General features: G+C 34.8%; 1 protein-coding gene across 1 annotated transcript; it reads left to right on the plus strand.

The window, feature by feature from the left end:
- The first annotated feature begins 9818 nt into the window (after positions 1-9818).
- On the plus strand, positions 9819-14421 carry LOC129218894 (uncharacterized). The gene is made up of 5 exons (XM_054853215.1): positions 9819-9832; positions 10459-10615; positions 11935-12310; positions 12368-12920; positions 14340-14421. Exons 1-5 carry the CDS (start codon positions 9819-9821, stop codon positions 14419-14421), a joined length of 1182 nt encoding a protein of 393 aa, XP_054709190.1.
- The last annotated feature ends 928 nt before the right edge of the window (positions 14422-15349 follow it).

Here is a 15349-nt window from a genome sequence, read left to right on the forward strand (position 1 = left end):
CAATAAACTGAACATCGAACCAGGTATCGATGTATTCGTAATTTTCCCGTATTTATGTTTGGCTATTTAAAATAATCCCCCGATAATAGTTAGCGGAGATATCAACTGAAAACTACTAATTATAATACTTAGATTTCGACATAAAATCCCTATTTTTCGAGGGCTTTCCTCCATTCAAATTATCAGTGCTTCATCAACTTTCCGTAACAATGCTTTTATTGAAATTTGTAGCATGCAGAAAATCATTGAGAAAAAAGATCTGTTGCATTTTTTTTTCTCAAACATGAACAAATAAAATTCTGAGTTTTGCTTTGAGGGTTTTCCTGTGATCGAGATACTTAAAATGTTCCATTTTTGGTTATTTTCCCGGAATTTGCCCCAAAATGTTACTGATTTTTTTTAGTTTTTTTTCAAGAGTGATTGCTGAACAATGGTCACTTGACATAACTTTTATTTTCGAGGTAGACCGTGCAAAGCCAGTCGACGCAATTAATGAGTAATTGATGTTTGTTAATATGCCTTCCTGCAGTGCTTTGAAATGATATCTCAAAGCTATGGGAGCATCAGGATTGTGTAATGGCTGACAATTACATGCACTTTAACTTGATCAGTAACTTAAATACTCTTCGAATTTTTTTTTTTTTTTTCACATAACTCAATATTAAGGAAAAAAAATTCTCATTTTTTTGAGATAATGTCTTTTAGAGATTTTGAAAAAAAAAAACTTTCAGAGTGGAACCATTAAGGGATAGCAGCAGGGGTGATGGTGGACTCAAGTACTTTTTTCTATAGACTGAAAATTATGGAAGTTGCCCCCTTTACATTTGAAATCCTTTGAAAAGTACCATTTTAAAATTTTTTTTAAATACTTTTTTTGTTTTAGATTGCGTCAGCCCAAAATTTTCGGAAATTTGGGATCACAAACACCCCTGATTAGCACTAATTTTTTGAGATGAAAGACACTGTCTCAAGTATTTTTGAAATTTGGTGAGAAACATTTATTTAAAAGGTTTTCAATTTACATATCGAATTAAAGAGCATGTAATTGTATTTCAAAAGGAGCTATTTTACAGGACTGAAGTTCTCATAGAAATGCAGTTAAATATTTGAAAGCACTGCCGACCAGCAAATGCTTTTTAACGAATTTCAAAATCATAAGTTATGAATGATTGATTTTTTTTTCTCAAAATTATTTACAAATTTAAGAAGTAGAAGAGAAGATTTTTGAAAGTTTCATGAAAATATGAAAAGTCAGGTTGAGGATTTTTTTGCCCCTTGATTCGACATAAATTCGATCCTATTTAAAAATGGCACAAAACATACTCTACTCATAATTAATACAATTTAATTCCCCTTATAGTATGCCGATTGATGCAAGAGCAAGACTGGTTTTTCGTCAAAAAGACATTAAAAATTAAAAAGCTGAATCTAAAACTCGAAATAAAGACTTAAAAAAAAAAAAAAATCTGTGTTCAAACAATTCGTTACAGGGAGAATATTTTTCTTAATACAAAAAACACTGGGATTCAAACAATTCGTTACAGGGAGAATATTTTTCTTAATACAAAAAACACTGGGAGATAATTTTAACTCCTTAAGCCAACACTTCTATTTAATATTATTTTTCTTTCCCCATCCGTTTTCAATTCAATTAGTTGATTTTTGCCAGTCTTTTTTATTTGTTAAATCTGTGCGGGAATATTAAACGCAGAAAACTTTCAAGCACCAGGTGATGGCAATCAACAGCTGGTAGCAGCTCGCCATTTTGTTTTGCTGCGATAGAATAAACAAGCAATACGCATTCTATTTTTATAAACCGAAACCATAACCTAGCATTTATTTCAACTTGCTTCTGAAAAAAAATAAATGAATAAAAACAAAAAAGCATAGTCAGACATAATATCTTTAACAACCGGAAATATTGTTTTCGAATAGAACAAATTGAATGCGTTATACAACGAATCTTGTTTTTATAATCTTGACCATTTTCAACGCCATAATTTTTTTTAGGTACTATTTTGATTGAGACCTTTTCTGCTGATAAAATTGATTCTTTATCATGAATATTTTAAATTCAAAATTCTTTAAATAATTTAGACTCATTTTCTGTCTCAACATTCAAGAATACTAATTTTCTGATTTCTGTACAGTATGTACCACATTTTACAGCAGCAACACATTTTTCATAAAAATTTTGGAGGTTTATTTTTGCAATAATAGAATCATTATGTGAGCCGTCTACTTTCTTAAAAGTATAAAAACTTTAAAATGAAGCATTTTAAATACATCAAAAACTGAGATTCAGCAAAAACAAAATATATATGTACACTCTATTGCAACTTAAAATTCATAGTCGAAAACAAGAATAACTAAAACAACCACTTTAAGGAAAATAAGTGTAGCAATCGATTCGAATTCAGATCAGAAATGAAAATTGCACAAAGAAACGTTAGCGAAAAATATATCCATGAAATAGCCATTGATATTAAATTATACAAATGGAACAATTAAGTTTTGCAGAATGTTCGGAGCTAAGAAAAAAAAACCCAATTAAGTCAAAATTTAAATGAAATTCGATTTATAAACAAAATTAACATGTGAAAGATTTAAAAGTAATTATAATTAAATTAATCACTTACTTTGATAAAAGAATAATCCTTTGCTCGGATTGTTTTTCAGCAGTTGCTCCGAAAGTGGTTGAAGTTGGCAAGCAAAGAAAGTTTCTGTAACTATTCTACGGTAAACAGATATAGAGGGCGCTCGGATGCGGTGACAGCTGAACGTCAAATATTACGTTATTTTGGCACGGGAATAACACCGTGTCATTAGAACGTTTTTTGAACATCTAATATGACGTCCCCTCAGAACTAGACTGGCAGCGTGATAATATCACTGTTGCTGTACATCTAATTTTACGTGCAAGTAACACTTAACACCGTCATTTGACCAATAACACGATTTCTGTACCAGATTTGAACGTTCTGGTGCTACTGGGGTTCATTTTATTTTCTGATATTTTTGTAGTGACGATTTCCCTCTTATAAGGCTTCAAAATGCATAAGTTTACATCGTTTTTTGAAAATTACCTCCGGGGGAGCTCCGGACCCCCTAAATTTTAAAGCATTACATATCTCACTAAAAGGGAAACCCTGCACTACTCTTCTAATAAAATTCCCTCTCTTAAGGTCAATTTTAAAAAAAAGATAGCAGGTAAAAACATTATAATCCTAAGAAAGACAACTCCCCCCTCCCAAAAAAAATACCCCAAAACTCCCAAATAAAAATTTTAATGCCCCTCTCGTGGGAACACCTATGCAAGAAATTTTGTAGTTAGTAATGAGCAATGACACGCGAAAATATTTTCTCCTCCCTTACTCCCCTCGTTGTATATATCTACAATGGGTAAATAGGTTCAGAAATATCATGCGCTCCTTTGAGGGGTCCAGTCCTGCCCTGCTTTTTACTGTCCATTGCCCCCTGAAAAAACTGTCTTTGTATCCACCCCTGTACATCCTCTACTTTTTTAACTTCGCGGCAGCCCAGGGAACACTCCCGACTGTAGACATTTATAAACGTCTAAAACAGCGTTTCCAAGTTATCAATTTAAAAACTTTGTGGGAGAGCATCCTCTTGTGTTGTGTGGGAGAGCTTTCCGTCAACGCGAATCCTGTCATAAATTTATAAGACCTCGTCTAAAGTTCAATTTTTAGAAGTTCGAATATCAATTTCGAAACATTGCCGAGGATGAGTACCTGATCTGCATTTCTTCCTTTCAGGTTATCAAAGATAGCTTAAGTCTGAAATTACGTTTTTGTGATTTCAATTTCAAAAAATTTTCGGAGAGAACCCTTCAAACGCACTGTTCACCCTCATTAAAGATCGTCTAAAAATTCCGATTTAAGACCTCAATTTTGAAAAAATTTCCAGGGAATGTCCCCGAAATCCATGTTTTCAACTGATGTCATCAAAGTATGACAGACGAAGGCGTATTTAGGATTTAAATTTTGAATAATTTCCGCGAGTGTGCCCCATACTCTATTCCTGCGCATTATTATTAAAAAAAGTCTCTTTTTTATTTTTTAGGACTTGAATTTGTAAACATTATCGGAGGAGAATTCCCAATCTTCATCCCTGAAATCATCAAAGATGGTCTACATTACGGTTTCAGGACTTTAATTTCAAAAAAAATTCTGGAGAAAAAGTTCTGAACAACTCATTTTCCACATCATTAATTTTGTTTTTAGAACCTAGTTTTTAAAAATATTCTGGAGGAGAACCTCTGAACTCAGCATTGCTCCAAAATTGCTGAAAAAACCTCTGAACTTTCGTTTTTCAGACTGTAATATGGAAAAAATTCCGGGAGAAATTTTCCGAAACCCAACCCTTCTAACTTCGCCTAAGATAGCTTACTGTATTGCGTATTTGAGACATATTACGAAAAATTTCTAAGAAGAGTCTCAAACCTTATTCCTTCCCCGTTTACTAACGTTGTCTAAGATTTTCCTACAATCGTGTTTTGGACTTCAATTTCAAAAAACTTCCAGTTGAGCATACCCTCCCCCCCCCCCCCCAGAACACCCCTCTTTCTAACATCACCGAAGGAAGTAAAAAAAGAAAAACTTTCTCTCATTTCGACAAACGCGAGGTAGCACAAAAGCTTCAGTTATCCGAGGGCGCTGAAGATTATCTACTCCTCTGATAGGAAATTCGTCGATTCTAATTTATGAGTTGAGCTTGGTGGAGAAGGGGGGTGGGGGAGTTACGAAAATAGGGAAAGGCGCCGGTCAAGTGTTTTTCCCGGTACATATTGTCGACCCAGTACGCCACTGCACACAGGATTAACTTCTCACAGCCAATACCCCCGGAAATCCCTGGAGCAGGACTATAGATATTTACATTGTCAGTATTATAGGGTCCTGTCCCTGGAGTGTCGTCTCAGCTATACACCAATAAGAGAGGACAAAGGAACAGGAGGGAAGTAAGCACAAAATTTGAAACTCGGACATGTGACTGAGATTCCTGCTGAAAGTTTTTGTCCTCGAGGCTCAAAGAGTTCAGATTAACCTGCAACCGTTTGCAAGACCTTTTACTTCCCAGTTAGTTTTCCGCAATCAAAAATATAGCTTTGAACAGCAGATAAAGTTTTTTTTTAATTGGTTGCTCTGAGAGGCCTCAGCAAGAAAACTGCCATTGTGGTTCGTCGCTGCTGTAGAGTTTTATGAGTTCTTGCGCAATTTTGCTATTTTGATGGATATTAGCAGGCCCGGACTGGCCAGGTCGGCTAGTCGGCGATCGCCGAGGGCCCCCAAGCTAGGAAGGGCCCCCAAATGAAGCGAAAAAAAAATTTGTAGCAAAAAATGATTTTACAATTCTTTGATTTCCTTGTAACTAGTTCAATCTGTTTCCTTATACGTTTTGCCAGGATCAGGGCCTGATTACTGAATGTACCAACTAGGCTGTGGTCTAGGGCCCTTGCTTTCTAGGGGCCCTCCAATGGCTAAAGTTATTTTAGCTAATGACTAAAAGTAAGATCAGGGGCGGCATTTCAGCATTTCATTTGGAGGGTCGAGTTTCTTAAATATGTATAACCCCAAAGCGAAACCAAACACACATTGGCCAACAAGAAGTTGTCATAAAATCGGTTTAATATGAAAAAAAAAGTGTTTAGAAACAATTAAAATTTTGATTCATTGTCTAAAAAGTTATCATACAAAACATCTCGCTACTAAAGTTTTTATACCTTTTGGAAAAGTTTTAATGCATGATTTTTGGAGTTCGGAAGAGCAGGGAATCGTGTTACTAATCTATCAGTGCCCAATGTCGTGCTGTTTTGCCAGTTCAGCTAAATAGAAAAGGTTTTTTTTTTTTTTTGCCCATTGTGCTTCGAAAATATTTCTCTAACCTCCTGATACATAAAAAAAATCTCTCTCTTCTAGCTGAGCTGATTGTAATAGTTAAAAAGTAATTGAAGTAACACAAAGTTATGCATGAAAACACTTTTTATATCTTGCTCTTCAAAATAACCCAGGCTACTTCAAGAACTGTGAGGGGCTTAAACTTTTCATCATTGAATAATCTAGTTATGTCGGCGCTCTCAGCTTCAATGAGATATCATCTGCCTCCAGCTCTTTTCTTCACTATTCCAGACCGATGAGTCCATAACAGGGACGAAACTGCAGTCTCTGGATGTGAAAACCATTCTGTCGGTATATTGCTTGTAATTTGTTTTTTTTTTTTTTTTTTTTTTTGCCTCGTGCTAAAAACTTTACTCACAGTTGAAACATTTTATTTTTCGTTTTCAAAATCCAATCCAAATAACCACAATCCCAACCGACCATACATAAAAATTATTTTCATCAAATCTTGTGTTAATTTTATTCGAAACTGAATCTATTACTTCATACAAAATATTCAAAAATCAATATTTGACTTCACATCATATCATCATGTAAATTTTTGTCTTTTCTTTTTCTTTTTTTTTTTTTTTTTTTTTTTTGCCCCTCTCTAAAATTGGCTTGGAGGAAGAATTTTTTTGAAAATTTTCACGGTTGATTGAAATATACATCTATAAAAAATGTATTTCAGTTTCAATTGTAGATTGAATTGTGGTAGTATGGTGCACAGATCAATTGTAGATTGAACTGTGGTTTGAATAGTCGAGTAGCGGATTGAAGATACAGATTTCGATAGAGTAAAGCATTTTTCAAAAGCCTTTTCCCGATGCAAACAAATTGGATAAAAATTCAAGCGAAGTCATACATGCTAAAGGGCATGAGTTTTTTCACCATTGAAAGAATCGTTTTGCAATAATTCTTCCAGTGGTCAAGAGAAATGTTTCTATCGTTTTAACTCTGGAAGACCATCTTGTGTCACTCCGCGATTGCATAATTATAGAGCCCCATAAAAGGCATTTTTTGATATGTCTTTTTTTATTCAATAATCACATGCATTTTTAAGAAGTTTCTATGAAAGCATTATAATGTATTGAACAGCTAAAACGTGTTTCTAGCAGAAGAAAGCGATGAACACTCATTAAATAAATATACACTTAAAAAATGAGCATAAAAGTGAATGTAAAATATCAAGGATTTTTCTTGTGAAAACCATGCAGCCACACCACTTTTCACGAACCTCTCATATTGGACATACCATCACTGGGCACACAAGTATGAAATATTTAGCCTATATGAGGCAATGTCTTCTTAATTTAAAATTAACCATGGTTCTCTATCAGTTTTCTATGTTCTGAAAAGGCCGGAAAATACTACATGAATTTCTAAGTTATCATCCAAATAACAAAAAACACTTTTTCTAGTCTGAGAATGTGTCGAGTTTCATCAAATAGTTGCTGGGAACCAGCGAGATTTCCTTTATAATGAACATTGATTTCCGACTTACATAAATTGAATTCGCCCATTTTCTATCATTCTGCTCAAAAAATTTGGGGGTGCGACCGCCCCCTCTTGACCCCCCTATTTGCCGCCCCTGAGTAAGATTTAACTGCATAGTGGCTCCAAAAAATATTTGCTTAGAACCTTCCTATATCTTAATCAGGCCCTGTCTGGGATGCTTTTGATCTCTAGTTTTATACAAATAGCACACGGGACCTAATTAAAGCCAGGCAGGGCCCCGGGGCAAACATTTTTTTTAGGTTAGGGGCCCGTAGGGCTTTAAATTCTCTGAATTTGTCCCGTAAACAGGGCCGGATTAACAAATAGGCAACTTAGGAATCGCCTAAGGGTCCCCAACAGAAATGTTCAGCCTCCCTGCAAAAAATCATCTGGGCCCCTAATCGCCCACTGAATTGCCATCCCCCCAGTAGCGGATTTTAGGGGGGAACAGGGGTTACGTGCCCCCCCAAAAGGATTAATTAATTTCACTATTTTATTTATTACTTTTTAACTGACCTTTCCTTTACACTTTTTTTACGTAGCCAATAAAAAGAACACAAAACACACACACACAGCATATTTTGAATAAAAGCGTTTTTGCTTGCTAAAGAAGTATTACTGGAGTCAGAGGACCAGAGTTACAGAATACATTTAACTCATTTAAATTCAAGAGACCGCATTATCGCGATTCGTCCATTAATTCTTCTTTGGTGGAATCAATAATTAACATTTTTTTTTTGTAATGTGTAGGCTCACCTAAAAGAGTCATTTTGATCTAGGAACCTATTTGCGAAATAATAGATTTCTTTTTCAGCTAATAAAAGATGCAAAATGAAAGAAATCATGTGGTAGTTTCTTAGAAAAACCATGATTTTTAATAGAAACGGCATGTAGTATCAATATGTTATCTCAACTGTCTCATGGCTTTAAGAACAAATCAGCAATTGTTTTGAAACTCACACAGAAATAGTTTCTGAATTCTTCAGTGAAACTTATATATGTTATGAAGTTATGCTTAAATTAATTTTAAAAAACTCAAGAGAGGTATGGGTGTTGCCCTCGTGTTATAATCATTACGACAATGTTCCTAGGTAAAGCCGCTCATTGTCTAGAATCTTGGTGACATTATATTGGGTTTAGTATTTAAATGGCTTGAAACGTTAAAGATGTATTCCGTCCACATTCAAAGTATATTAGTGCAAAATATTCATGTACTTAGAAGTAGATTCATTAACCTTAAGGAATCCTAAAAAAAAAATAAAAAAATAAAAAAACACGCACATTTAAAAATAAAGTCGTCAAAACTTTGTTATGAAACATCGAAGGCGGGGGGGGGGTATTCGATTTCCCGTGCCCCCTCCAAAAGATTTTTCTGTATCCGCCCCTGCCTCACCCCCCCCCCCCGCTCAAAAAAAAAAAAATAAAAGAGTGGTTGTTGTTTGTGTTTGTATGCTTCAATATTTCTAGGTTCAAGTTTTGGGGAGCCCTGTATTCAAACTCTATACATTGGCTAAAACAATTTTAGCCGCAAACTAAAGTAGTTTCAGCCATTTGAGGGCCCCTAAATATCCAGGGTCCTAGGCTACGGCCTAGTTGGCCTATTCAGTAATCAGATCCTGGAGGTGTTTAGGTGTTAGATTTATTTTTAAAAAGATTCTTTGGTTTCTTGGGCCATGGGCCCCTAAGAGGTGTGCCCTCCCCCTCCTCGCATTACAGAGTCTGCGAGTACGCAGATCTCCAGAGTAATCCTAAAGTTGAAAAAAGTTATCTTTTGCAAATTCCAACAAATAAAATTTAACCAACAACTTTTCTTTCCTTCCTTCTTTCTCCAAGTGTACTACCGAGGCCTCCGGGGGTGTTGGCGGTACTACACAGGAGTTCTGTCTTTGTCAATTTGGTTCCACGCATGGTTAAGTTACTCCGGTGACAGGAGTAAATTAGGACCCCTTGGAGAGTGATGTCAGCTTTTGTGATCCAGGCCGCTAAAGGTGCGTTTCTCCACGTTTCTGCAAGTTCTTGTAGAATCAAAAAGATGAGATAAGACAAGAACTTAGAATTTGGGTATGGATGATGACCGTGTGAAAAAAACTCAAACAAAAGAGAAATGCAGGTGTAATAAAAATAGGAGTAAATAAAAACTTCATGACTCATTCAAGACTCAATGGGTTCATGTTGATAGTTTTAGTGCCCCATCTCCTTTTGCTTTTAAACCAGTAAATAAATGGGAAAATTGAATGCATATGGAAATCTTTCCGATAGGGTCCGACCGGATATTGGCTATAAAACTATTCCACGTGGGGTTTTGTCTTCTGCAATCTGCATTATAGTAAGATAATTGAAGGTTTGTATTTTACTTGCGTGCAAGCCAACTATAATTTTTATTATGGAAATTAAAAGATAGATACATTGGGACAAAATAGTGACAAGATGAAGCAAAAAAGGTATGATAATTTTCTACTATTAAGGCATTGCTTTAAGCTTAAAATAGCGTGTGATAAAAAAAATATCAGCCCCTTCCAACAGTGGCTCACCCACGGAGAGGATAAGAGGCTCCCTCTTAGAGACTAAGCTACCCCTCCCCCCCCCCATTAGGCCTAAATATGGAGAATTTTACATCTGATTTTCAAAAATTGTTTTGAATTTATATTTTTAATAATCAAATCAGTTTTCCCGTGCGGGAAAAACAATAGTATTTCCAAGGACGGTAAATACCGGTTGTGGGAAAAATCTTTCCAACCCTGGCCCTGCATTACAATCCTTCTCCACATAGTCTCCGCTTACAAGGTAAATAAAATTAAAAAAAAATAATAATAATAAAGAAAAAAAACGTTCAATTCAGAAATAATGATAAATAAAATAACGCACCTTTAATAGATTTTGTAAAAATGGTATGAAATTTCCTTCTGCTAAACGGTAAGTCAAGTAAAACTTCAAACACATGTTTTTTATACATAAATTTAACTTTAGTTTTATTATTTAACAACTAGTTTTATTATTTAGTTTTATTATTTATTGTCCAAAAAGAAAAAGCAATTTTTGAAACAATAACTTTCTCACATTTTCGCAGGAAAGGGCCCCAGGAACCTCCGTACCCAGGAGGCTGGGGCCCCTTTCTAGCACCTAGCCGACCACCCCAGAAGGAGCCAGTCCGGGCCTGGATATTAGACGATTCTTCGGCCAGCCTGCTCCTACATCCTGTACAAGCTCAACTTCAACTACTTCAGGTAAGTGTTACTTTTTAAAACTGGTATGCAATAAAGAAAAGTAAATAATAAAGTGATAGGCATAAGCGAAAAGTTTTTTTTTTTAAATATTATAAACATTTAGCTGTAACTTGATGATTGCTTCCAAAAGCGCTTGTGTTTGTTGTTTAAAGTCTTTTTTCGCAATATAGCAATTTTGTTTTTCTGCTATGCTGTGAGGAGTGAAAAAAGAAAGTTTTTCTTCTTTTTAAAATACAGTCAATGCCCAGTAGGACCCTGCACTTTTTTTCCCTTTCTCTCGACCATGCACGGGAAAACTTAAGGGAAAAAAATGCTTACAAAAGTGAATGAAAAAGACGAAACAAATTTTTTAAAAAATTGATATGTGTTGAGTATATGGTCTTTGTTTTACCATATTCTATGAAAAAATATTAACCTCCCTGTTCCTGTCACTCTGCAGTGTAATCATTTAAACTTTATCGAAACATCTTTAACTAAAAACTGAATTTTTCATAAACATTTTACGTGATACTATAAGCAGCATGAAGTGGTTAGCTTCAAGTTAACAAAATATTTCTTAATTCAAGTACATTTTATTAATAATAACTATATTTTTTTTCATATCTATGTCTATGAACATTGCATTGGACACGATCCAGAGAAGCCTAATGCTTCTCTTAAAGAAATTAACTTTTAAACACAATAATGCCTAAGTTATTTCAAAAGTTACTGTAATAAAGTAGGATAGAGATAAACTGACCTACCAAGACACTCATCTCAAAACCTTACTTAAAAGTTTTTATCTTTCAATATTAAATTATTTTAAACCTTTTTGTTTTTTGAGATATTTTTACGATATATAACTTTTACGGAAAACTTAACTATAAAAGATGAAGTGATTGTGGTTTATAATTTCTTTTATATACAAGACAAAATACATAAACAATATATCTGTTCTTGTAATTTTTGATTTTTTTTTCTATTGACTGAAATACTCTTAGCCCATATTCGTTTCTCCTAAGTCAAATCCTTTTTTGTTAATTGTTAAACTAATTTCAAATGAATATTTAAGCTAGTATTTCTTTTCACAGGTAATGAGGAAGGAGAGAGAAAAGAGGAACCGACTCCACTCATTTCGGTAACGAAAAAAAGAAAACTTGAGGAGAATGAAGTGTCACCAGATTTACGTAGCCCGAACTCATCAATGACGTATAGTTCCGACATTGGCTTGTATATGAAAAAACAGGTAAATTACGAAGCTTGTTGATACTGTATGTGTATGTTTTTGGAAAGTATTTATATTTCAGGAACTTATTTTTTTTTTTTTTTTTTTTTTTCAGATTAATGATAACACAAGGAAGGAACTTCTTTTGAGCCCTTGGAAACCAGATTTGAGCTTTAAATTTCCCTCATCTGGACCAAGAAATTTGAGATTTGTTTTGAAATGGCTTGGTGAGAGGGACTGGCTTGTATACTCGCCATCCGAAGACGGAGCATTCTGTAAGTTTTGCTTCTTATTTAGCACTACGGTTGGGAAACAGCGTTCGTGCCCAGGAAAACTAGTGAGACAGCCATTCAGAAACTGGAAAGACGCTAAAGAAGTTTTCCGGGAACATGAAAAGGCAAAATACCACTCTGATTGTCTTCAAAGAGCGGGTGAATTCTTAGCCACATACACGGAAAAAGTTCCTAGCATTGAAAAGGCTTTAGATGTGGGTAAGTTAGCTCAAATCTAGAAAAACAGGGAGCAGCTGAAACCCATAATATCAACAGCACTTTTTCTTGCCAGAAGAGGATTGGCGTTTCGAGGTCCCAGAGATTCTGGAGCCTGTTTGGAGAACGAAAAATCAAAAGAAGAGGGGAACTTCAAGGTTCTTCTGAGATTTCGTGTTGAATCTGGAGATACTCTCTTGAAGAACCGTTTAGAAACAGCAGGAGCTAATGCCACATATACAAGCTGGCAGATTCAGAATGAAATCATAGCATCGTTCAACAACATTATCATCAGGAAGATCATTGAGCAAGTAAAAAAGGCTCAGTGGTTTTCGATTCTCGTTGACGAAACGACGGATGTCAGCACAATTAAGCAAATGACTTTCTGCGTCAGATTTATCGAGGAGGGTAAAGTGCACGAAGAATTCCTGCAGTTTATCCCAATCACTGATGCAACTGGAAAGGGACTAGCTGAAACAATAATCAAAACCATAAATGACCTGAATCTCCAGCCCCAATGTATAGTTGGTCAAGGTTATGATGGTGCGAGGGCTATGAGTGGAGACATAAAAGGAGTTCAAGCACTCATACAAGAGACGTACCCACGAGCTCTGTATGTACATTGTGGCTCGCATTGCTTAAATCTTTGCATATCTGACGGATGCTCTGTTCCATTAATAAGGCATTGCATTGGTGTCATTGAGCGAGCGCATAATTTTTTTAACACCCCGAAGCAGCAGGCAGCTTTGACAGTAGAGATTCAAGCAATCGAAACTGACAGAACAAAAAAAGAAAAATTGAAGAGAATCTGTCCCACTCGTTGGATTGAACGCCATTGCGCGGTAACAAGCTTTATTGAGCTTCTACACCCTCTGCTTTTAGCTTTGGAACAAATAAAAACGTGGCTTGACACGAAAACAGCCACTGAAGCCCAGCTTCTCCAGAGTGCAATACTAAAATGTGATTTCCTGGTGAGCCTTCTTGTGATTGATCACGTATTTTCTCTGACCTTGCCACTCAGCTTATATTTGCAGAAAGAAAATCTGGATCTTTCAACTGCAATAAAATCAGCCATGATCGTCAAGAGGAAGCTTGAGAATATAAGAAGTAACGCTGAGGAAACATTTTCTCATGTTTTCGAAAAAGCAAGTGAGCTTTGCGTTGATTTGGATGTCCCAATTTCTAAGGAAAGGATGGTATGGCGGCGGGCGAAGAGAGATAATGTCCCAGCAGATACCGTTGAAGAGTACTTTCGACGCTCTCTTTTCATACCTTTTCTGGAGAACACCATCCAAGCTCTTTATGAGAAATTTGAATCTCACCAGAGAATATTAACACCCTTCCAGTTCTTGATAAATGATGACATAAAAGATGAAGTCACTTCTGATCTTATGAAACTAGCAGACTTTTATGAGCTTGATGCTTCAAGATTACACGGGGAAATTATTCTTTGGCAAGAGATCGTAAAAGAAAAAAAAACCAAAAAATGCAATTGAAGCTTTGCAACACTGCAACGTTGATTTACTTCCTACAATAAGGTCCCTTCTCATCATTTTTGCCACGATTCCGGTCACTACATGTACCCCTGAAAGGTCGTTTTCCTCTTTAAAATTATTGAAAACGTACTTGAGAAACAAAACTTGCGAAGAGCGTTTGAATGGACTAGCAATGACTTACATCCATGATCGAATTCATATTAGTGAAGATGAAGTTCTGAACGAGCTAGCACAAAAGTCACGCAGATTACAGATTTCTTTGTAACCACCGAATGGTATTTGCAACTAGTTTCCTTTGTCCTCGTAAAGGTTCATTTTTAATCTCAATGACCAAAAAGTCCATTTAAAAAAATTCATATTTGTATTTTGCCTATTTTCCTTTGCACTTTTATTTTATTATTTACATTTACATTTAACGCTTTTTTTTATATTATACCATTTTATCTTTTCATATATTTATATCACTCTAATGAATTATTTCACTTGAATTTAATATTGAATTGAATATCATAATTTGTTTACACTTCTCGTTTTAGAAGTAATTCTATTAGGGTTGTTGTTAATTTGTTTGCCTTCGACAGAAAGCAGTGGAACCAATTTGCTAATGAGCAGAGCTAAAAATGTTGTTTACATACAAATAAACAGGAGTTGGATATTTATATAAAGTCGATTGCATTTAATTCTTATTGTCGCTTATGAAGCAAAAAATCGGCTATAAAGTGATTTTCATAGTTTAAAAAAATTATTTCTTAAACTGTGGTAGCATAATAGATTTGTTTTACACTACATAGTAATACAGAAATATGGGATGTATAAGAAAATTATATGGTTTCAATTGTTGAAATTAACATTTTCCGTACAGTTGTATTTCTGGATATTTCTTTCGAATAAGAAAACCCTCTCTGCGATACAGCCAGGAGGGTGGTAATTGTCACCCCTGTACTTTTGGTTTTAAGATATATATTACCAATCCTGGTATATTGATGTACATACATTCAAGGATTGCTATGAATAACCCCCCCCCCACCCCCAAGAGGAAATCCTGGCTGCGCTAGTGATTGTAGGATTATATTAAGTGCTAAAAATGTGATATTTTCGCGTATAATTTCGAATGATGAGTAAAGTTTAATTACAAGTTCCCTCACACGAATGAACAATAACATGCTAGATGGATATTTGAAAGCTTGAGTAGATGATTTGTAAGTATCATAAACATAATTATTATTATTTGTAATGCGTGTCTGTTAATTAATACTTAGAGTGCAAAGAATTATTAATACTAAGAGTAAAGTGTTATTGAGTTTTAAATTTAATTAACTCATTGTGCTTGAAGATTCAGTTGAGGAAATTTATTTTATTTTTTTAAATTATGAAAAAAAAATTGATTTTATTTTTATTAGTAGAAAATTATTACAAGTATGAGAAATTATTTCTTTAAAACATTTTATATGATTGAAGGGAAAAAAAAATTTGATTTCATATTTATAAGTAGAAAAATATTACAAGTTTGAAAAAATACTGTTTTGAATCAAAAATCTGTTTTTGA

The sequence above is a fragment of the Uloborus diversus genome, chromosome 3, assembly GCF_026930045.1.
Source record: "Uloborus diversus isolate 005 chromosome 3, Udiv.v.3.1, whole genome shotgun sequence".
Taxonomy (NCBI): domain Eukaryota; kingdom Metazoa; phylum Arthropoda; class Arachnida; order Araneae; family Uloboridae; genus Uloborus; species Uloborus diversus.

Excerpts from the sequence above, each read along its gene's own strand:
- LOC129218894 (XM_054853215.1), top strand. Across the intron at positions 10,616-11,934 it reads CTCAACTTCAACTACTTCAG|ATTAATGATAACACAAGGAA; the intron begins GTAAGTGTTACT and ends TTTTTTTTTCAG. Across the intron at positions 12,921-14,339 it reads GAGACGTACCCACGAGCTCT|AAGTAATTCTATTAGGGTTG; the intron begins GTATGTACATTG and ends TTCTCGTTTTAG.